At 34.2% G+C, this 24,816-nt stretch overlaps 1 protein-coding gene across 17 annotated transcripts in view; it reads left to right on the plus strand.

The window, feature by feature from the left end:
- The window catches only part of LOC131843250 (tropomyosin-2), a 35,552-nt gene extending 11,232 nt beyond the window's left edge, over positions 1–24,320 (plus strand). For 2 of the 17 annotated variants that reach the window (XM_059191874.1, XM_059191859.1), the window contains 7 exons: positions 7,696–7,829; positions 10,665–10,782; positions 11,507–11,577; positions 15,224–15,299; positions 15,685–15,747; positions 18,310–18,379; positions 19,456–20,606. In XM_059191874.1, coding sequence (XP_059047857.1) covers positions 7,696–7,829; positions 10,665–10,782; positions 11,507–11,577; positions 15,224–15,299; positions 15,685–15,747; positions 18,310–18,379; positions 19,456–19,538 — 615 coding nt within the window. In that variant the 3' untranslated portion in view covers positions 19,539–20,606. Of the gene's footprint in view, positions 1–1,843; positions 2,336–7,695; positions 7,830–9,454; positions 9,573–10,664; positions 10,783–11,506; positions 11,578–12,250; positions 12,521–12,904; positions 12,976–15,223; positions 15,300–15,684; positions 15,748–16,167; positions 16,231–17,339; positions 17,403–18,309; positions 18,380–19,455; positions 20,607–24,001 lie in introns of those variants that run through there. The other 15 variants (XM_059191873.1, XM_059191872.1, XM_059191871.1 and 12 more) reach the window with 15 other exon arrangements.
- Positions 24,321–24,816: the final 496 nt, after the last annotated feature.

A 24,816-nucleotide genomic window follows, 5' to 3' on the forward strand; every position in this document is an offset into this window, starting at 1 on the left:
TCTGCTATAATGGATTTTAAAAGATTCAGCCAATTTTGTTCTTTACATGACATAGTGACCCTTTAGCATTAGTAATTAAATTATCTGTTTTTGTAATAGGTATGATGTCGGTGTCACTCATCTCACTCGTCATTGAAATTATGATTGCATTGAAATGTCTTCATGGTGTGTATTCATTTCATACGCGCAAGTAAGGTCATCTCAAATTTTGATTAATGATCACTGACCATATGGCTTTGAAAGATAATATTATATGTAATCAAGATATATTTATCTGGAATAGAAACTATGCATAGGACAATTAAGAGCGGCAACCATCTTAGTTCAAATGCTTGCATTAAAATACGATTAAACATTCTACAATATTATTGCTAATTATGCCAAACGTATAATTAGCAATAATATTGCAATATATTAGTAAACTACCATGGAATGTTGGATTTGATGGTAAAAACTATACTGAAATTTTAAATTTGATCGTGCGTTCGCATATTATGTGCAACATATTGTGTTATTTTTTTTTAATAATTACTTATAAACATTAATAATATTTATGAACATTGCATGTTATTTGTTTTTGCAAACCGATAAACCAAATATTGCAAGACTTTGGTATGAACGCTCTTGAATAGGTAAGACATACTGATAAAACACAGGATGTACATAGCTGACCTGATAAAGTATAACATATCTGTTTTTTTAACTTTGGATAATAAACATTCCGCTGTTTATTTTGCTCTCACATGCTAGCTGAAGGTCAATAAAATTAGACCTACATGACTATTTCACATTGTATCCGCTTTAAATTTGAATTTGGATATAATAATTTAGTTTTAATATAGGCGACTAAACTTTAAAATAAATTTAGAGTTTATTACTTGTTATAGGAAAGTTTCATACAAACACTTATTGCAAACCGCAGTTTACTTCATATAGGGACAAACGATGGTTCTGTTTACTCACTTACAAATTGCCTGCAAAAAAAGTAGTCAAAACAATATATTTTGACTACTATTGTGTATTGAAAATTTCAGAACCAATTTTAAATCCGACATCACCACCTGACTATCAGTAGAAATACTGGCGCCGATATCTGAATTGAAGTGAACCTAAATCGTTTCATATATTAAACTGTCAATTTCAAAAACTAATCATCATAATCTTAAATAAATTAAATCGTACTCATACTCGTACATCGTACCTAATTTGATTAGATATTTTTCTTCCTATTTATTCGGGTCTTATTCTGTTTTACCAACATCGACTCCATTATCTGCTTCGTCATGTACCTAACGGAATTTTAAATCAGCCACATACTTTCCAAATGACGTCACATGAATTTCGGCTCACTGTATAACGTGTCATGTTGAACATCAAAGAATCAAACTTAAATTTAAAGTGATTTTTAGAATTCACACTAGATGGCGCTGTTAATGGCGTCCTTTTGTATGAATAAAAACAGTAGAATTCCAGCGTATCTCAAATAAAAAATATATTATACATTAATAAATTTTAAATCTAATATCATTTAGTACATATTCTTAATAGTATTACTAGTTTTTAGATTATTAGGTACAGTTTTTGCAGCAAGCAACATTTTTCCCATGACTGATTTCCTATTTACATGTTACTTTTCTATAGCCCTTCATGGCACTGTAATTATCTGTACTTCCGTAATTATTGTTGTGTAGTTGGTCAGGCGTTGCACCTATCCCATATTTTGGCTTTCCCTACCTGTTGTATCGTTTCCTCGCGTAGGGCTTTATTCTCTCACCATTCGTCAACAGGTGGCGCTACTTGTCATTCCACTAACAGTGCGGTTTGGGTCGATCAAGGTGTAATAAAGTGACGTCCAGTCATCATACTGTCAAACTCGTTCCAAGGATGTGTGATTGCTTCAGTTATTGTTGTATTTCAATTAGTTAATAATAGTAGAATTGTGATTTACTAATTGGACATAATTATTAATTTTTACAAACGAACCCCTATTAGTAAAGTGACGATAACGTTGCGGCGTATAGGTTGTTGGCGGCCATTTTATTCGCCGGCTGTGTTCATTCGTGCCGAGCCCATCTCGGCGATACGGGGCATAACGAACGAGGCAGTCGGTTGGCATTTTCGCGAGTAGAGCGGAGGTGTCTTTAGTTTTATAGCTTTTAGGCGTTTAATCAAAACACAAAAGTGCATCAAAATGACGACAAACATGCAGCAAGGAACAATTCTCGACGTTTTAAAGAAGAAAATGCGCCAGACAAAAGAGGAAATGGAGAAATATAAGGACGAATGTGAAGAGTACCACAAAAGACTACAAGTGGAAATAATGCGGAGAGAAGAAGTAAGCAATGTGATATTATATTGTGCGGTGTATCATGTGTATTTTGAGTTTTAGTGTGAAATGAAGTCAAGAACTATTTTTGAGAAAATATGGAAGTTATCAGTATAGTCTTTACCATCTACCTATAGTGAGTAATGTCCGGCCATACATAGGTATATAGGCGACGTACGCATATTTGCTTCTCTTTCAGATTCATCCCAATATTATCATTTAGAAAGAGATAGCATTATAATAATTCTTTTTATCAAGTATGTATTTCTTTCGGTAATTTAGGGCCGTACCGCAGTATAGAATGATTCAGATTTTGGGATTTTTTCTAATTGTAGTTTAAAATTAGGCAATATAATTTTATTGGTACGCGGTTGGGTGTCCTCGGTTTCTGTTACACGTAACAGGTTTGGTGCGTTGGAGGTCGTATACCGGTCTATTGTGGCACATGTAGAGCAAGCCGGCTGGATTAGTGAGGGCTTAGCACCCTGTAAAGCATTCCTGTTCGAACGTCCTCGAAGGACCGCTGACACCGTAAAGGCGTGTCCGAGCTCCTCGCTGTTATCGTTGTAATGACGTAACTCATTATGATTACGATGTTCATATCGATTCTCATGCATATTAGAAACGTTCATCGTTTTTAATACTTTTTCTAATCCACAGAACAACGTTGTTAATTCTTACTAAATTTATAATGTAATTGAAATTCTAACTAAATACACTTCACTTGCTATTTAAATACCACGTGCCTTATCGCTGCTTGTATCAAAGATGATAAGGAATGCAAGAATAAGAAAAAACATGATAAGTACTTACCTAGATTTTTTTTTCATATAGTTACAGATAATTTTCTTATTGGTAAATTAATTACAAAATTTTGTAATTTACATAATATTATACTCATCAAATGTAAGTTTTGTCTCGTTTTCTGTTACTGTAAAGCTGTAGGCGTGTACTAACATTTGAAATAAACCTAAGGCACTTTAAACTGAGGTCAACATTTCGTTTTAAAGGAACAGTTAGAAAGAAATGTGCATCAGTGCCTATTGAGCAGCACACTTAGATGTATGAGTTAGTTTTCATATTTTACTTTACTGAATCTCTTACATATAAGCATAACAATAAGCTTTAGTGTTTTATACTCGTTACTATTTGCCCAGAATGAAAATAGCTTCAAAATAATAACATAATAGCGATATTGCCTGAGTACTTGAAATTTGTTTTTTTATCATAATTCGGAAACGGCTATCCACTTACGTAATATAATAAACAAAAAGCTATCAGTCTTGGCTTAAATACAATATCAGTTCTAATTTTTAAAATATTTTTGTGATCATTCATCTGGCGGCTTTATGGCGTCGGAATTCGACTCTTTTTTTTCACTGGTCGTTTACGTGACCGTGCTGCATTACAATTTATTGGTGTGGCCATTGTAGGTGGTCATTACAATGGATGCACCGTTGACTAACCTAACCGATCCCACATTTTAAACAATATGTTTTGACTACTTTGGGTATTCATAAAGTTACAACATTACTCGACTGAGTGTGACCTATACAGCGTTTCATTGATTGTTCACAACACCAGTGCACATAAATTGTGGAATTTTTTCGGTGTAAATCTTAATCATATTTAAATGTTAGTCATCAACTGGAGGTCTTTGGCCTTTGATATGAGATGAGGCTACTACTTTGTAGTTACGTAGGTACAAAGCAAATAGCTGTAGATGTCGATTTAGGCAGACATGTTTTTCTATTTCAAGGTGACCAAACCGAAGCACTAGTGATATAATTCTACTTAGCATGAGCTAATAAAGTTTAGTGTGAATTATATATAAAATATCTAATATAATAACGTAATGAGTATTTTTGAAAATGTCCGTAGCAACAAGCCAATTAGTACTAATTATGTAGATATCTATTAGTAATATTATATATTCGGAAATGTGTCTGTCTGTATATCTGTTTGTTATATACTTAAACAGCTGAATGAATCTTATTTAAATTTCGTATGAATGGTAGTGTTTTGAAGTTCATATGCTATCTTTTATCTCGAATAAAAATCAGACAGAGTCGCCGGTAACAGCTAGTATTTTATAATTACAATAAACGTTACTTATTGGTGGAAATTAAAAATAAAAATAAAAGTTAATTGCCGAATTTATATACACAAAGAACGCATTAAGCTTAAGGCGATGCTATTACGATAATATAGTAGTATAAATAGGTCCCGTCACTACTATTATTAGCACAGATGACGACACAGGATAATAGGAGTAGAAACTGGGACTCGTTCTAGCTTCCTCGCGACAAGGACACGTGATGTCATGAGCATGTGGAACTCGTTGAATATAAATAAAGCGACGCGAAATGCCGAGCACGTAATTCTTGTTTTAAACGTTGAACAATGTTACTTATATGTTCTTACAGAAATTGTATTTGGAATACGTAGGTAATTATTATAATATAAACTTAAAGCATATAGTGAGTCTATTTTATATATTTTTTTGGTCTTTTTTGTAAGTAATATACCTAAGTACAGATATAGGTCACATTATGTTGTAATTCGTTGAAAGGTATTATTATATTGTAAGCTGTTGCTGTCAGGTGAAGCAGTCTAGTGTATGATTAGTACAGATGCAGTACAACTGGTAATGCTGCAAACTTTATTGTTATGGCACTATCTTTGAAATCAAAACTGAATTCATTTCGAAGTAACCACAAATATTGCCTGCAGTCGCATTTGCTGCTGGCGTTATATAGCACCCTAGCCGTAATTATGATTATGATTGATGTAATTATGATTGACACACAAGGCGATGAAATGATTCAGATTTTAGAGCCATGTGTAGACGCTTTATTGTGTGTTGCCAAAATAGCTCTTTAAAACGTAATTTCAATTTTTTAAATGCAATATTTCAGTGAATAGATATGTAAAGGTAAAGATTACTCACACTTGAATAAAATTGTCAGTAGAAGTGGATCTTCTCACTTCCTATTGTTGATTATGGTATAATCGTGGTAAACATTTATTCACTTTATCGGTGGTAGAAGTTATCTTTTAAGGTTATATTATACTTATTATCAAATAAAATATACTTTGGTTCGATAAACAGACCAGAGAATGCATAATTATTCTTTTTAGAAATATAAAATATAGGTTTTAATTAAGATATGTACTTATACCCTGATAACTATATAATTAAACATATTATCTATATGTCGTCATGCCAGGTTTTTTCGAGGTAGACAGTAAGAATCAGTTGCCATTCATTGCAACAAGCTCATCTCTTGGTTAATTTGACTTTTAACTGCATTCTTTCACTATCACATTATATGTGTTTCGTGAAATTAAATCGCTAAGTTTAAAATAGGTAGATACTTTGTAGTTAAAAATTCAATTGTTCTATGAATATAAGAATCTTATAAATATAACCAGCAAAAAGTATTATACCTCAACAAATAACATTAACATTTCTATACTTAATCATTGGTCTTTAATACAAAAATCAATGTAAAATATTAATAGCTTGCAGGAAGTTTTATATTCATCCTGTTTCAATTTCATAAAAGTTTGCAACCTAGATAGTATATCAGTGTTGGAACATTTAATTTTGTTGTCTATATTTAAATGAGGCTAAAGTGTATAACACAATTAATATTAATTCACGGGATTAATTCTATACGTCATTACAATATGTCGCTGAGGTCACATTAATTTGCAGAGAGGTATTTATTATTTTCATATCGTATCCACTTGACAGGTGAACTTTTAAAAGCATTTCTCACTGCGGAATATTTTAAAAATGATACTTAGTTATTTTTATAATGATTCAAAACATCGTTCAACATTTACCAAATGTTATTTCAAGCAAGCAGTATATCCTGTCTCTGTGATACCGTGTCACTTCCATGACAGACTTTACTTCTGTATTGTTATTAAAAAGAGTTGCCATCTCCTTGAAAAGTCGCAAGTCGCAGATATTTTTCTATCAGTATATTAAGTTTTGTGTACGTCAATTTTTACTTTTCCAAACTTTGACTAAAATAGGCTATCACTAGCCTTAAATCAACCCAAATTGAAGTGGTTATATGCATTTTTTAAAGTTCTTTTATGATTTAGTACTTGGGATGCGCATCTAAATTTTTATTACCGTAGTTTTTTACGAAATAACATTGTCAACAGCCGTAACTCGACAACATTTACTTCAGTGAGCCTAGGTTGTTGTATTTGCTCAGATGTTACGACATTAACTTTCTTTTTGAGTGCTTCAGTGCAAAAACATTTATTTTTTATGTCTGTAATAAACTGTTGATACTTTGTTTTGCTTTACTTAAGCTGATATTAGTCTAGCGTATGTGTAGTCCTATATTTAATATTTAACTATAGCTACCATAGATATAAGTTTACACTACTGTGAAGCTTCATTTTGCTATTCCTCGTGTAGTTATTCTGTATAGTGACTAAATATAGAATCAGTTTCATTTATTAAAATGGTGTAGAAAAATATTTAGACAATTTATATACACAGCACAACAATTAGCAGTTTTGAAAGAACATTTTATGGAAGGTCTGCTGAAAGTCTCATGACTTTGTGCAAGTAAAACAATACAGTACGTATATTAAAGTATGTATATTAAATGACGACGGTACTATTTCAATATTATCACGTGCGTGTATAACTGGATTTACATCAATATTTAAACTCTGTATAGCTAATTCTAAGTTACGCCATGACCGTTGTAATCACCTACCTGCAACTGTTTGGTGTTTTGAATAGGGCACCGTTAAAATGTAGTACGTTTTAGAATTGTGAAGGATATGGTACTTTTAAACATATTGTTATGAAATATTAGTAGTAGTAATTTTGCGAAATAAAGAAATGATTGAAACGAAGTTACACAAACATGTATTGTACTCTAATAATAATATAATTTTGTATTTTTGTAAGAGTTGTCTAATCCTTAAATTTGATAAGTATATAATTTCATTCTATGTATGGACGTACTAACTAATCTGTTTCGTTAAGTATTCAATATTTTTTAAAATTTGTTTCGAATACCATTCAAACTTTCTTCAGAATTTCTATTTGTTTTGTATTGTTAATATAGGTAATTACGTAGACATCTAATTTTAATTTTTGTTTACTATTAGTCTGTCTGTGTGCACTTTACGCAAAAAGTGTTGATTACTTTTTAAATTGAATGAGAACTGTAGTATTAAATTTTTCCAAGGCGCGAATAGGAAATAGTTGTCATTGGAAAATAATGAAAGTAGTTCATGTTAGATTTAGAACAACGCAATGAATGAAGTCGAGGCTGAGCATTAAATAAAATAGTGTAAATATTGACTGGACTTTATGTTCTGTTCAGGCGGAATCCGAAGTGGCTGCACTCAACCGACGTATCCAACTGCTGGAGGAGGATTTGGAGAGGTCCGAGGAGCGTCTTGCCACCGCCACAGCCAAATTGGCTGAGGCTAGCCAAGCTGCTGATGAGTCTGAACGGTGAGTTCAAGCCAGTACTGCACACTACACATATGGAATAAGTGTAGTTTTCAAATCTACAATATTGTTTAAATTCATTATTGTGAAGGTGAAGTTAAACCAAACGAACATTTATTTACTCCCTATAGTATACCCATTAGTTTAGAATAAAGAGTAATGATTTAAAACTTTGGCTAAAAATATTCTGATCTTACTCAAAGGTACGCTACCTTTGATATCAACTTTAATGTTAAAATTGTTAAGCCGGAGGCCCTTTCTTGTGTTAATTAATTTGATTATCTGATGATATGTTCTTGTACGATTATAGATTATATTCTGTTCTCTTGAGTTGAGTTCTTTTTGTTCTAACTTCACCAATCATAATATATAATAATAAATACCGCATTCGAAGGTTGACTGGCTTAGAATGCTATTGTCATTAAAAATACGTCTTTTTGTAAACAAACTAAAATTAGTTAACATTAGAATATATTTATGATGTGGATACTTACATGAAAAATATAGTATTTTATCATTTATAAGTAGTTTTTTATAACATGAAGCTGTTTTCAATTTTTATTAAAGTAATAGAAAATTCACGTCAATTTATGAATATATGGCAGTGGACTTTACCTGACTGGTCCTAAAGTGCTGTAAATAGATAAAGAATATGTTCACGTAATTTTAGTGCTATTGAGCAAATAGACTCTTATCGGACTTCAAGATACTGCCCTGTATGATGTGTGAGTCTGGTTGAATTAGACCGAGATCTTATCTCTAAATATTCTATATCTACAGAGTTATAGGTACCTTTACGTGGTCTTACGATACGCAAGGGAACAAATACATCACACAGAAAATAGCTTGTACATTGTGTAAATATTTTTATACGCCAGTCAACCATCTCATACGAATGTGATTACGATAACGCTGAGACAGAATAATATGGTTTTACATAATTTATTGCATTACGAAAAGTATTATTAAACGGTTTCCACACGACCCTAAAATAAGGAGCACTATCGGAGCCTCGTGTGTAGCGAAATTGTCGTATAGTGGACACACTGAGTCTTCACCCCCTGCTACGAAATTGCCTTAGATTTTAGTGCCGTGTGTAGATCATTTTATAAGCAGTTGAAAATAAAACTGGTATTATATATGTAACTATAGTTAGTATATAATTTAGTATATTTACGATGTTTTATACTTGTATGCATGAGTGTTCTTTTTATTTTTGCCCTTAACCACACCATTCTTATTTCCTTGAGCGTGTCGAACTGCCACCTAAATTTTATTTGAATTTTAATAATTTGTCGACTATTTAGAGTTTATAAACTAGCACAATGTGTGATTAATATTAAGAATCATTATTAATAAAGTTTATATCATTGACCAAATATTTTAAATTTACATAATGTTTATTAAATGATTTAATAATAGTTGATCACATCTGTGCGTATTTAAGGGAGATAGCTTAACAGAATTTGTATATTTATAACGTTATCTGTTAATAGTTATACCGTTTTTCAATTTAGACTAGAGTAACAATAATAATTGTGTCACCATCAATTTTCAAAACAAATTCCGTAATCTATTTAACAATGATCCATGTTGTAACATGCATGTGTTTGGCCCGCACTAACTAGAATACGCAAGGCGCTAGAGAACCGAACCAACATGGAGGACGACCGTGTGGCCATCCTGGAGACACAGCTCTCACAAGCCAAGCTCATCGCCGAGGAGTCTGACAAGAAATACGAGGAGGTGAACTCTTCACTATGATTTTTGTCATTCGTAAGAAATAGCTAAAACTATTCAACGATTGAAGTAATAATATGAGCCACTTTGGTATGTAATGCGGCTGGCTGCTAACAAAAAATTGTGGCAATTGAAACATAAAATGTACAGTTGTTGTTTTCTATTTGAATTATTTTTATGTTACAGTTAAGAAACATTACATACAAAAACGCAAATGTATAAGTCTGAAATCTATTACAATAGAGAATTCTTTGCAACTGCGTTACATAATAAATCGTCATGTCTTAATGAAATTTGAATATTACGACGGTTGGAAACTTGGAAAAACACTTCATCGATCGTTGAAAGTTTTGGAACATCCCGACTACGAACCAGTCGGCTTGTAACGTTCGGAAACTTGATAATCCAGTTTGTTAATTTTTATTGCAGACTTACTGTTGTCCATAATATAATTTTATACACCTCCTATAGATTTACTTAGAACTGGATTGTTACATCTCCGACGTACATAATATAAGTAATATTGCACATTGATTACTTAATAAGCACCTTTTCATTCATGATTTCAGGTTCATTAGAATCATGGATACATGAACTATATCGATATTTGTAATGAATTTTGGAACCTAATTTGAATTCATATCATGTTTAATTTTCATTATTTTTATACAATGTAATGCAATAATGTGCAATATTCCTTTGTTAAAATGTTTACAATCATTAAATAACAATAATATTTGAATGCAAATTAGAATGCTATTGTAATAGCATTATAGTTTGTTTTATAACAGTAATAATTTACATTTAAAACGAGAATATCTAAAGCCAAACATTGTCTTATTTAATATATCACAGTATAATGAGTTTAGGTTATTATTATATGTTTTTAGTGGTTTATTTCTCGTTTTGAATGCGTTCTCTCCACAGTATTCCAGTGCTGCAGACTGTCTTGCTTTTTATGTTCCTCTTAAAATGCTATCGTTATCGTTTTTGCATGACACCTAATTTTTGGGTTACCCTTGATAATCTAGACATATTCAGTAGGCAAATAAATATCCATGTACTGTTGATGCTGACGGTTTTTGTTATGGGATCCAGTGCCCGAAAGGTCCTCGAGAACAGGTCGTTGGCCGATGAGGAGCGTATGGACGCCCTGGAGAATCAGCTGAAGGAGGCCAGGTTCCTCGCTGAAGAAGCCGACAAGAAATACGATGAGGTCTTTAAATAGGAATTTCGATGTCGTTTGGTTGGTTTGGCTTGTCTTGTTTGCTGCAGTGCAATTGTTATAACACAAGTTCATAAGAATATAATATATTTAGATCCCTCTAAATGAAATATGCACATTACATTCAATATGTGTAATCATAACTGAAAATAAACTAGCGTGTTCATCTCATTTTACAGTTCTAGTGTAAAGTTTTTGTTGTATTTCCTATACTGACCAAAATATAGTCACATTCTTAAAATACTATATGATGTGGCACTAATTCTAGAGTGAAGAATATTTTTAACTAACATTTTATCCATGCATTAACACGTCTCAGCTTAAACAGAGATTTTTATTATAGAACATTAATGTACATTTGACTTGAATATTTAACTTATTTTACAACTGGATAATTTAAAGTTGTAAAAATCTAAACATCTGCTGCCAACAGATGGCGTAGTATATTAATGTCCTAATTCCCCTGACATATGACCCTGCACGGAGAAGGCAGCCGTAAAAGTCAGCGCCCAACATGGAGCCGTGCCTGATCTTGGTTTGTTTACCTTTTATGGGTAGAACAAGCTCCGTCGTATGTCGTTACATAAGCATTACTTCCATATACGAAGGGTGTGCTTACTCAAGACTCACGCTACCTTAGTAATACCTTGATTTTATTCTCTGACATTTGTATGACAGATAAATTGTGATTGTTAATGTGGTATGGTGTGTTCAGGTGGCTCGTAAGCTGGCCATGGTCGAGGCTGACTTGGAGCGCGCGGAGGAGCGTGCCGAATCCGGTGAATCGTAGGTTTCATTCGCTATCGTTGGATGATCATTGCTTCTCTCAAAATTGCCTTTAACTTTATTAAATTAGTGTGACATACTAAATCGCACAAAGACTGATTTACTTATAATTTGAGTGTGTCGGGCAATTTTGAGCATAATGCAAGTGGTCCTACGGCCTTATTTTGTAACTTTCTCCACCGATTTGCATGGTTGTTCATTTGCATTCGTAACATAGCTGCACCGTAACCCGATTTACCTACTTTGGTATTTTTAACATTGGTTCTCGCTGTTTTATTGCATGTCCGATTCTAGGTCGTCCGGCCGACGCGAGCCGAGGAGGAGATAACATTTATTAATTACTTATAATTTTGCATCAACCATAACATTAATTTAGTCAGTGTTACCGGTTCTGTAGATTCTTGAAACGGTATCACCACCTAATTTTAAGGACATACCGGTCGGCGGAGCTTATGCACCGCTGCACGGTCAATAAGCGCCGCTGTCCATTTAAAATCAGACTAAAACAAGGGTTGCCCCATTTCATGGATATTTCTTATTTAAATGTATAACTATCACGTCCATGTGTCGACTAAACTTCTGTCTTCAATGTGTGTATCTCTTAAACGTGGCTATAAGTTAGGAGTTAGGCTCTCAGGAAATATGTGTGGTATAGGGCAATTTTCGTTTTCAGATATGCACCGCATTACACCAGAATTACTGGCCGTATGCGTGCCGCACATATGCAAGCGCACACATCACATAACGATTACGATAATGCACTAGATAGCACTTAGATTTTTAAATATTTTCAAAAAAGTTAATGTAAGAACTAAATGTTTTGGGACAACCCTCGTTTATTATTTTTATTAATATGAGTACTGACGCCGCTCTTGACTCCCCGCTTTGTTAATCTTTATTTCTTCTAGTTTATATCCATTTATCAATATAATTCCTTCGCTTTTGCTTTTGATTTGATATTTCTAGCGATAACATTTAATAAAAAATTTTTTTTTTTCGAAATTAAATCTAAATCGCAATTGTTTCCATTAATGGACTCAATTATCTCTTCAAAAATACTAATGACGTCCACTTTTTTGAACCCGGATATAAATTATGATTTCTTCTTTAAACCTTGCCTACGACTTCGATCACTGCACATTTTACTTTCCACAATCTGGCCGGGTGAACGAAGTGGCTGGGTACATCCAGATGTCAATAAGCAAATATCAAAGTAAGTTGCACTGCACCAGCGAAGCGGCAGTCGAGAGCGGCGCCCGACTATGTAGACTAGTGTGTGTTGTGTGTGTGTGCGTGTGGGCGTGTACTAACGCTCGGCCGGCGGTAGGTGGCGCGCAAGCTCGTGTTGATGGAGCACGACCTAGAGAGGGCCGAGGAACGCGCTGAACAGAGCGACTGGTGAGTTCTACGACCAACACTCACATGACAAGCCGGCGTCAAATACAGCTTCAAATATGCAAATGCTTACAATGTCACTATAGATGGCATTATGGTCAAAGGTTGGAGTAAACATTTCCGCTTTGTCTCTCCGTGTCGGTTTTGTAATTAATATCAATTACTTCAAAGTTTAAATAATATATACCGTGCTCCACTTAGGTACACTTGTTTCACAAAGTCTTTTATTACCTCTGTATTATAAGTGCACATTTTTGCAAAACATTTGTAGTAGGTACATTTTTATTTGCACGACCAATTTTCCAACGTGTCCTGAAAGATTTTAATATTAGTTTAAAAACTTTGAAGCTATGGATGGCGCCGGGTCTAGAATTCTCTTGACACTTACACTGTCTGTAGTTAACGTAGACATAAAATAGTAAAGGTTTCGTAGTCATTAAATTAAGTAGTAGTTATTTCACTGAATTTGTATGCGGTGTCGTTTGCGATTATCTTTTGCATATTACGCGAGCAGTATTCTATTGCAGTTGACTCGGATTGTGATTGTCGAAATACACAAATTTATGACTTTATAACGTTTTATACTTTTTAAAGATATATTTAGCAATGAAATAAAATTTATATCTTATCATTAGAATACGCATTGATCTATAGTAATGTAAATACTTGGAATGTAATTCAGTAAAGTCAGCCATGTTATGATCAATAAAAAATTAGGAACTTACTTACGATTTTAGCGAAGCTAGTATTCTATATTCAGTTTTATACCACATTTTAAAAAAAATGTGGTATAAAACTCTCTGGTCAGCGTGTTTACAGTAGATTCTGTTATAAAACGATGCACAATTAACCATTTATATTATTACCAGGCTTCTAATGATTTCACTTTGTTCAAAGGATATATCTATTAGATTGATTATGATTAGCATTGGTTATTTATTTTTTCTGTTTTATTACTATATGAAATAATAAAATAAGTGAAAGCAGTTAATGCAGGCTAAGAAAGTTTGCAATACCAGAGGCACCACTTACTCTGGCTAGAGTTACAGTAAATTAGTATTTCGCTGCATATGCAGTGAAATACTAATTTACTGTAACTCTAGCCAGAGTGTGTATGCATTTCACGTCATATTTTTTTCAAACCGGAACACAGCATGCAGGTAATCAAGCTGTAGAAGTGGCTCTTAAAAGAAAGCTGTGCCTAATTGAAATACGAGATCATAAGTAATATATTTTTAAAAGTACATACTATATTTCTGGACACAATTTATAATATGTCTGACTAAAACTTAACCAAATGTAAGCCATTCACACGCCACAGACGTGACTGTTTCAATTATGCTGCAAATATGCAGAAAATATCCGGCATTTGCATTTAATCACATGTTTCAATATAGATTAGCGCATTAGGGCCAACTGAGCAACAAAAGACACTATTCATCATAGCCACTCGTGTTGAATACAAATTAATCCGATATTCATGGACGGTGTGAATTCTCGATTGGAATATTTTAGAATAACCAACTGTTTTACCGGCGTCAAAAGGACTATTATAATTGCCGTTGGAACTTCGCGTACAATTGATATTAACAAGTAAATTAATGAAACAAATTTGTCGGTTTCACGCACAACGTATATTTATTTTCTAAAAGTGAAAACGAGAACCAATATGCAATGATCGATTTTTATCAATCTGACTCATGCTTATTCGTAGATTTTAGGTACATAACACATCTCCGTGTCGAAAATATTCTATTAATAATGTTGATTACGTAAGAGTGTACCTAATTGTTCACTTACAAAATTTAATGATTATTTTCGCCACAAGTAATATTTGCATGACTGTTGATAGTTGCTCAATATTTTTCTTCCAAATTATATATACTTTTTCATATTTACCAATTTGTTCACTTTCTATATCAATTGATGCAACCATCGACTCAATGATTTAACATTTACTGACTGTGAAGGCACGCGCTTCATTTTTATTAATATTGCACGATGAATAGTTCAAATGTGTATGATTGGTTAAATTAACAAATATGCAGGTCACCCATTTAAATTATTTGAAATATTGAGAACCTTTAAAATTGGAAGGTTTGTTTATTAATTTGTGGAAATTATTTTTCTAAAATATAACCTTATTACTCTTTAATATATTGTACCATCAGTACTGTGATCAAATAAAGGAACTTACAGATATTGGAATTGATTTTCAGTGGGAATTGATTGTTTTAATGTTACTTTTCAGCAAAATCGTCGAGCTTGAGGAAGAGCTCCGCGTCGTTGGCAACAACTTGAAGTCCCTTGAGGTCTCGGAGGAGAAGGTATGCTGGTTGCCTTTTGTATTATTTATCTTATAAATATTTTTTTGAGCTAAACAAAGTTAAGCTAAGAAATTTTTAAAGATTTCTTTAGTTCAGTAATAAATACAAAATTGTAGTTCTTTTTTAAACAAGATAGCAATAGCCTCAGTGTATGATGCACCAACCAAATACCGAAGTTACTTATTAGATTACATGACATCCAATGGTTTGGTATAAAAAATCCTTGAAAAACTATTATCACAATTCAATGAGACTAGTAAGTCATTGTTCCCTGTATATGCTAATTAAGAATTCGGTTATGGTAGATACGCGGTCGTAATTTTTATAGAGTGAATTGCCAACGATATAAATAGAAGAGTAATCAAGTGTGTACCATTTTGTACAGGCCAACCAACGTGAGGAGGAGTACAAAAATCAGATCAAAACCCTCACCACTCGCCTAAAGGAGGTGTGAATGCGAGAGAGATCGGTTTTAATATGCGAGTGTTTTAGTACGCTTGCCTAACTGTATACCTACTGATACGCACACCCTGTAGTGTAGTATCTATGTTTGATTCACCGTCCTTCATATTTTGTTGAGTAACAGCTACTTTCTATAAAATATTTAATTAGTTATCGGTGATGATGACATAGAAGTAGTGCGTTTACATGAGTGTTGCGTTTTTCATACCTTAATACTCGCTCTTTCTTTATTTTGGCTGCGACATGAATGAATGCATTTCTTTACAGTTATTGTCAGTGTACCCTAGTGAAATAGCCGTTTGGTGTGTCATAGCGTTAATGAATTATTAATGAGCAACGCTGTGAGATACTGCATGGATTTTCGTTTCGTTGTTTTGTGTTTTTCGTTAACATATAATAATCACAGGCGACGCAAAGGGAAGAATCATACGAGGGTCAAGTCAAACTGCTGGATGCGCAACTGAAAGAGGTAAAACGAACAGTCACAGATGGATAAAGTAGACAGTGTTCGTTACCGCAGTAGTTCGGTTCATGATCATCGCCATTATGTGTTGGGGTACTTATATATATAGACTGTAGCGTTGGCTATATAAACGGTTGCTACTTATATTGTCCATAATCCTCCATTATATGTTTATCTTCACTTCTTATAAGCAGTTACGGTTGTATCGTTGGTGTAGGTATGTGTAGTCTACTGGCAGAGGTTGGTGCTTCATTTATGTATCTACTTATAAGGTCTGTCTTCTCTCTTAATACCTGTTTATTATTGTTTCCATATCTATGTATGTTCTTTGTGCCTTTATTGTGATTGTACGCTACTGTTTAAAAACCGTAAATGTTATAATGCTTCTATTCAGTAACAATAGTTTATACTGCTGCTTTTAAGTCTTTATAATAAATCCAGTATAATTATGTTTATAATTTCCGAAGACATGAATTGCTGTCAACAAATTCTAGTACATAGAGTTTCATGAGTTTAATTCTTATTATTTCCGTAAGAGATTAATCTTCGTACTGCATAGCGCCCATTATTTTCTAAAAATTTCGTTCTAAATATAACTTCAAATAATAAAAACACGTAGCGATGATTTCATTCATGTATTTGTAAATATTACAAGCTATATGATACTCGCTAGATCAGCGCTGTCCCTTGTCCGCCCGATTATTTGTAATTATTATTACGATCTATTCCCCTATCCCACATCAGACATGTGATTTAGCTTGCAATGTTATTTATCTATATAAAATAAAATAAATTTTATTTGCTTATTTCGTTTTTATAAAACAGATATGGCTGACATTTTAAAACAATCTACAGTATGAATGTGTTTTTATTTAAATTAATTATGTTGTATGTATATAATAGTATGTATATTATACGACATACTCGTATGTATTTATTGGGAAGTTTTCAATACACAACTGTCCTTAAGCGGAAGTTTTAATTCCAAAAGCAGTAGTTTATTTCAAACTAGAAATGGCCGCAAGTGGTTGATTCGGTTCGAATAGTCGTACAGTCACAATTGGGGTGGCGGCATGTCGGTGGTTTGCCGTTAGTAATACGTCCTATGTGGATAGGCAATGGCGTCCCGCGAACACGTCGAGGATAAGATCCACAGCCTCTCGCAGAAACTGACGCAAGTAAGTTGTGCTCACATCGTGCCACTCTGGTCGCTTTTAGACAAGTACTATTTATTATGAAAAAAGTCTACGTCATATTTTCGCGTTAAATTTCATTCAATTTCAGATCCTGGTAAAATAGTCTTTTAGTCGTAAAAATATAACAAACATACAGACCACTGTCTTCCAAACATTTTCTCATATATGTACATTAGTACCGTTAACATACATGTATTTTAAAGTGACTTCTACATTAGTACCTAGTATGTATTGATATATACGCTTGAGAGTATAAACATTAATTATATTTCAATGGTGCCTTCGGATGACTGATGATGGATAGATATTTTTAATGAATTGTCCTGCATTTTAATTGATTGTCATAATTAAAATATTACCTACTCAATTCGATTTAAATTATCCATTGTGTCTATAGCAAGACAATGAATTATATGCAATTATGTTTCCAAATAAAGCAACCAGGGTGGTCATGCTTACTATTTATATACGTTCACATTCATATGGTAGTTATTAAATGGGTAATGGTATATATTATATTATTAGTGTTGTAGCGGCGGCACTCGCTGCATATCAGCTTATGGTAAAGGTAAATTTGCATGATTTTGGAGAGAGCTTTTGTTGTCTAACAAAATGTTTTCGTTTCTTAGACTAAGAATTTAATGATTCAGTATTTTTATTTCTTAATAAAATTACAAAAAAACATGATTAATATATTGTTTTTTAATGTTACTAAAGATTTATGATTGAGTTTTCTTGAAAATAAAAAAAAATATAATTAAGTTCAATGCATGCATCAATATTACAACAGTTTATTTTCTGACGTGTTAATCAATGTAGTTACTTGAGTAACAGAAAATAGACTGTTTTAAAAGAATTACTTTTAAAGCAATAAATGTTAAATTTACAGGCTGAGGCGCGCGCCGAGTTCGCCGAGCGTTCGGTGCAGAAACTGCAGAAGGAGGTCGACAGGCTTGAAGGTAATATAGCACTGATGATTATATATTATATATAAGGGTATATTACAACTGTTATCTCGGTATTCACGTTGGATACATATTAAATATTAGATAAGTTTTATATTTTCTAGATACATATACTTTTATAATAGGAACGTAATTTAAATAAATTTTATATAATTTTATGTTTTATAATAGTTTTCAAGGTTCTTCAGATATATTATTGCACCATATTCTACGTACAGCAGATCGGTTAAGTTACAAAATTGATATATCTCTGAAGTCAAGTTAATAATAACCATCGTTTGAGTAATAACCAAAGCTTTCAACATTAAAATTGCACTTATATCCATCACAGCCGTCATTAGAGCTGGCTTATTGAGTTTGATGCTGTACAATAGACTTGAAAGCTTATATTTTACTGTCATACTCGCTCTAGTTACAAAGCTTAATATTTTCTTTTTCATTGTAACTGATTTATATTTTTTATCAAACTAAATGCACAGAATTGTCAAACAGTGAGTGTCGCTTCTGTTGCGTAATATTGTTACGTGTCAGATATACACTTGACAAATCTGTGCATATACTTAAACTGTTTACGCAAGGTACAATTTAGCAGGCGATAGGTCGGGCCGATGTCAGTCAAATTAACAGAAGGAAAAATGTACCAAATTGGCCCGACGCGTATCGGATGTCAAATCGTGTTGAGCGTAATTTTTAGAGCATGTATGTATGTTGTCCTACTAGATGCTCGGAATTCCCAACAGTTTTTTTAATATCCTGTGATTTTTCGCATGGTTTTAATTTGATGTTGTCTTTGCCTGTACTCCTTGGTTCAAATTTTCATCAAACAAATTAATTATCTTAATTTTTATAAATATAGGATTTTTAAATAAAAATATAGGAAGAAAAATAATACATCTTTTGCCTCTTTTTTTTACAACAAAAAAAGAGGCAAATCTTTTCATTCACGCAGCCTTTTGCAATTGATGTTTTTATTGATTTTCATTAATTGAAATTGTGATAGTTTGAACCAAGTGTGAACATGTACGATGTTGTGTGCGCGACTGACCGTGGCCACGTGTCCGCCCTTGCAGACGACCTGGTAGCCGAGCGCGAAAAGAGCAAAATCCTTCAAGAGGAGATGGAGGCCACGCTCCACGACATCCAGAACATGTGAACACCTCACTCCCCCTCCGCCCCACTCACACGCCCGACCCCCTTGCTACACTACGTCCTTATCACACTAAACAATATTGAGCCATCGAAATAATACCGTTTAGTACCAAATGTATTGACATAAAAGCTAAATGTTTTTGAAATTAATTTATTTATTAATACTGACGATCGTCTAGCGAGGAGGGCGGGCGACTAGATGTTATTAGATATAGTGTAATTGCCAGCCGCTTTTTTTATAATGTAACGACAACTACGGTTCGCCACAACACTGCCATGTGCAATTTTTTTATTTGATACACAAATTACTAATATTTTCCCGATTAAATGTTGAAGGTGTATTTTGTTTTTAGTCATTATATTACGAGCGTGTCTGTTAATGAACGATTTTTGCAATGTATGCCGCTGAAGTAATGCTTCTTTGGCGCTTTCTATATTTATAGTTACGACAAAACGTCGACATTCCAAAATGGGGACCAAAATTACCATTTATTTACAATTGCACATTATTTGTATATTACGTGTTTAGAAAAATGATTCTCTAATTTTTCATTCTCTCTATTCACTTATTTTTTATGGGATAAATACATTATTCACAAAACGATTTGCAATTTGCACTATTTACACATTCTACCTTATGAACTCTTTATTTACTTAATATTAAAAAGAGATTAGATATTTTTATTTAATGAGTGATGGTAACACGTAAATATGATATTTAATTTTGTAAGTATAATGTACTTTGCTATGAAGTATTCGATATTCTATTTGTTTCGAGTATGTTTTCTTGTGTCATAAAGAGTTTGTTGTTATTTATTTAAATTAATCGATGAATAAGCGTCCATTTTATTTCAATATTGAATGCAAATTACTTTAATGCAGTTTCATTAAACAAGCTGGCAATTTTATGTCGAGTACATTGCTGCGAAACGCGTTGGATTATCGAGAACAATCCGTATTTTTAATGTTATCGATTAATGAATGAATTGATAGATTAGGTCGTGAAAAATAAATTAATGATTTTTAAGAGTATTTTAACACAAGTGTTTATAAATATATATTATTATTTTTAGATTGTGTTTTTTTTACTAATCTGTGTGCCCTATCATTTTTCTACCCGACTAACTCATATCGATTCTATCAGCTATAATCATTAAATGCGAAAACATCGTCATTGAAATACCCGCTCGCGCATCTTCGTCATCTTGAGTTTGCATTTTTGAAAGACTGCGAGAAGTAACTTACCTTCATAGAAACGGGGAAATCATATTGAGCACATTGAGAACGAACGACATTGTACATTATCATCGTCCGAAGCACGGGGCATGAAGAATCCTCCGAACCACTTCCTGTAGTGTAGCGAAGCATGGAGCGGCCCCGGTGTTAACGCATGCGTCCCGAGGGCGGCAAGCGGGCCCCGCTAACGCATTCGGTATCGCTCACCGTCGCCGCCTGCCGCAGATGACCTGATCAACGAGACGGAGAAGTTCAACGATATTGGGGACGACATCGACGACTCCTTCGTGGAGCTGATCCCTGGAGTGGATCCGACCACTCGCCAGATCGAGGAAGCACGTCGCGAGTACGAACGTCTGCATCCACCACCCAAAGAGCCTACACCACCACCGAAGGAGCCTACACCGCCACCCAAGGAGCCCACTCCGCCACCAGCACCCGAGGCTGCAGATGGTGCTGCTCCTCCGGCTGCAGATGGTGCTGCTCCTCCGGCTGACGGAACTGCTCCTCCTGCTGAAGGTGCTGCTCCTCCGGTTGATGGAGTAGTTCCTCCCGCTGAAGGCGCTGTTCCTCCAGCTGACGGGACTGCTACTCCTGCTGAAGGTGCTGCTCCTCCGGCTGATGGAGCAGTTCCTCCCGTTGAAGGCGCTGCTCCTCCGGCCGATGGTGCAGCTCCTCCGGCTGAAGGTGCAACCCCTACAGTTGATGGCGCAGCTCCACCGGCTGAAGGTGTCGCTGCACCAACTGGAACCGCTCCCCCGGCAGAAGGCACAGCTCCCCCGACTGAAGGGGCCGCTCCTCCAGCACCAGGCGCCGTACCTCCGGCTGAAGGTGCCGCTCCACCGGCAGAAGGAGCTGTACCTCCGACTGAAGGTGCTGCTCCTCCGGCCGTGGCGGTTGCACCTCCGGCCGAAGGTGCCGCCGCCCCCGTTGCAGCGGCTGCACCTGCGGCTGAAACAGCTGCTCCTACAGCTGAAGGAGCCGCTCCTCCAGCTGCTGCGCCGCCGTCTGAGGCAGCACCTACAGCTGCCGCCCCGGCGCCAGCTGAAGCGCCTGTTGAAGCAACACCGGCGTCTTAAAGTTATATAAAAAAATCAGATCCACTATCTCAAAAATCCGCCCACGACGCTTAAATGAGTTTTTATTTTTTATGTCACAATTAAAAAACAATTAAATATAGCTGATGGAATAGTTTTAATTTAACGCGCGTTGAAATATAAATACAACGGGAATAAATCTAATAAATTCCCCTGACTGTCGACGATGCATGCGTGTGTAGATAATAAATAACAAATGGCGTATCGTTTCGTAACCACTGACCGTGGTGGTATCTGCAGACGATCTGATCGCCGGCAAAGAGCTGTACCACGAGATTGGTGGCGAGTTGGACTGCGCGTTCAAGGACCTCGGGCTGCAGTCCCCGCCGTCTGCGCCCTCTATGCGCGCCTGCAACAGATGCACTTGCTGTCACTGAACAGTCACCATCGCGACTGCTTTACATCTTCGCTTTTCATGTGCATTTAACTGATAATAAAGTTTTGCCCCTAATTAGATATTTTGGTAATACCCTGTAATGAAATAATAATACCGACAGACGATCATATTAAGGTCAAAAACCCAACAAAATTTGCATGATGACGTTACTACATCAAGTAATAAAAGAAAAGCTTATGGTAACAACGACAAAAGCGCATGGCTTCGGAATAACAAGGACCACGCAAATGTAAGCATATTCATTTATATTAATTCTCTATCTTCTAAATCTAATCAAAATTCTACAGTACATAGTGGGTACGATGAATGTAGACGAGGTTAGTCAAATCTGAATATATTTTACCATCAAATATGTGTATATATGTGAAGACACTTTCAACGTTCAGGCATACTTTCATGCATTGTGTCCATTCTTTATAGTCATATTCAAATATTTTTTATGAAATGTAAGTTACTGCAAAAAATTAATGATAATTGTTATTTAAAAAAAATCTCTTTATTGTTATCTCGACTTATTAGTAATTGTATATGTGTCTAATATTAAATTATCTCGTCTACAAGCATTCCCTACCCTATTTGTATGCAATAATACAGGCTTCGTATTAAGTACTCACTACAGTACTCATTCACTAAATTAATACTAGTACATACTCTCAATTTTTTACTATTAGAAACATTGAAATAATAAAATAGTGAGACTATCACTTAGTACGAAGTCAATTTATGCTGACACTAATTTGCTGCAAAACTTGACTTGTCGGAGTTCAATATCATCATACGAGTATGAGACTATATAAGACTAATGAATGTAAATCATGAATGAACGAAACTAGCAGAAATATGAAAAAAAAGACAACATTACAACAAAGTGTCTGTAATTAAACTACATATGTAATTATTATACGTATATTTATTAGATACATATAGAAATTTTTGTAGTATTCTGTACAAAAATATATAATATATGTAATTGTTATTCTGCGTACAATTATTGTTACCGTCTAACTGTACAAAGCTGACTGAGTCAGCTTTGTACAGTTAGAGAGAGAGTCAGCTATGTACTTTTATGTGTGGCTCATTCGTAAAATTGGAATACAATAATACTGAAATGTATAAACAGGACGCGTTTCAAACAAAATATGAATGACTCACAATCTATTTTGTTTATGATCTTATATCAAAAAATTCAGTGGGCAATTTGTCACCACTGTTTCATTCGTACGATTAGGGAACCAAGACTATCATCTGTTCAAGTAAAGGAAAACATGATGTTAAATCTTTAGATACTCTTGGTCAGTGTAGTAGACTAAATCCTTCTTTTAAGAAAACACCCTCGGAGACGATAATGGACTGTTATGATGTTATGCCAGGTAGTAATAATTACTTCCATCATTAACGAAATGACAGACATTCGTATTTCAATTAGACTGTAACCGGTGTTGAGCATTCTCGTAGCAAAACGTATAAAGTGTAGCTTAGGGAACGACAAAAACTATGGATTTTTAATAAATAAAAATTGATTGTTTATTAATTTCTGGACTACCTGTTTGAATGTATTTACTCTCTTACTTCTAAACGATATAATATTAGATTGTTAATGTGAATATTGAGTATTTTTTGTATGGATTTAAATATCTGTCAAGTTAAGCATTGACCACGTAACATCATTTTATAAGTACGAGGGTTACATTTACGAAATGTGCTAATTATAATATTAAAATGTTGGCAAATGTACAGATGAACTTGTTGCTGAGAAAGAGAAGTACAAGGACATCGGAGACGACCTCGACACTGCGTTTGTGGAGCTTATCCTCAAGGAATAGTGCTGTCCTGGTCTCTGGCTCACTGGCTTGTTGGCTGGTGTCACCTCGGTGTCACCACGTGACACATTCCAACGTCACGATACGACAATTGCGACCAGCTGCGATTCATTTACTATCTATAAATTATGTATAGACGTATTTTATATTTTATACTCCTGATTTAAAGTATTACAATCCATAGCTGTACGACGGTATTTATTTTCGAGTAATATAATAAATAATTTATTACTTTACTTTTGTTTTTTTACCTTACACAGAACTGACAATATACGTATATTAATTATGTAGAGAAAGAAGTTCTCTACTTAATTAATATATACCGGAATATCAAACATTTTCTTGCATGATAAATTTTTAAACTACAATATTTTGTACTATTTAATTTCACAGTTATTATTACAATATTATACAACTAAAATTATATTATTGAAAAGTAGATCCCAGTAAATGATGAAATTTATTACCTAAATGGGCTGGTATATACTTGCATATAAAATGGAAAGGCAATGCTGCCTGGCCGCATTCTCAAGGAATGTATTGAATGAAATAACTTATTACGGTCTTGTAAAAACTTTATTAAGAAAAATAAATATTTGAAAATAATGCCGACTTCAATTGCAAATTCGTGCATTCAAGAATCAAACCTTTATGGAACTAGTAAACTAGGATGCAGTTTGTCGTAAACCCATTCTGTATTTGATCAAAGAGTATGTAAATTATATTCAAGAT

The sequence above is a fragment of the Achroia grisella genome, unplaced genomic scaffold (genome assembly GCF_030625045.1).
Source record: "Achroia grisella isolate CSIRO2021 unplaced genomic scaffold, CSIRO_AGI_Agris_v1 utg2946, whole genome shotgun sequence".
NCBI classification, from domain to species: domain Eukaryota; kingdom Metazoa; phylum Arthropoda; class Insecta; order Lepidoptera; family Pyralidae; genus Achroia; species Achroia grisella.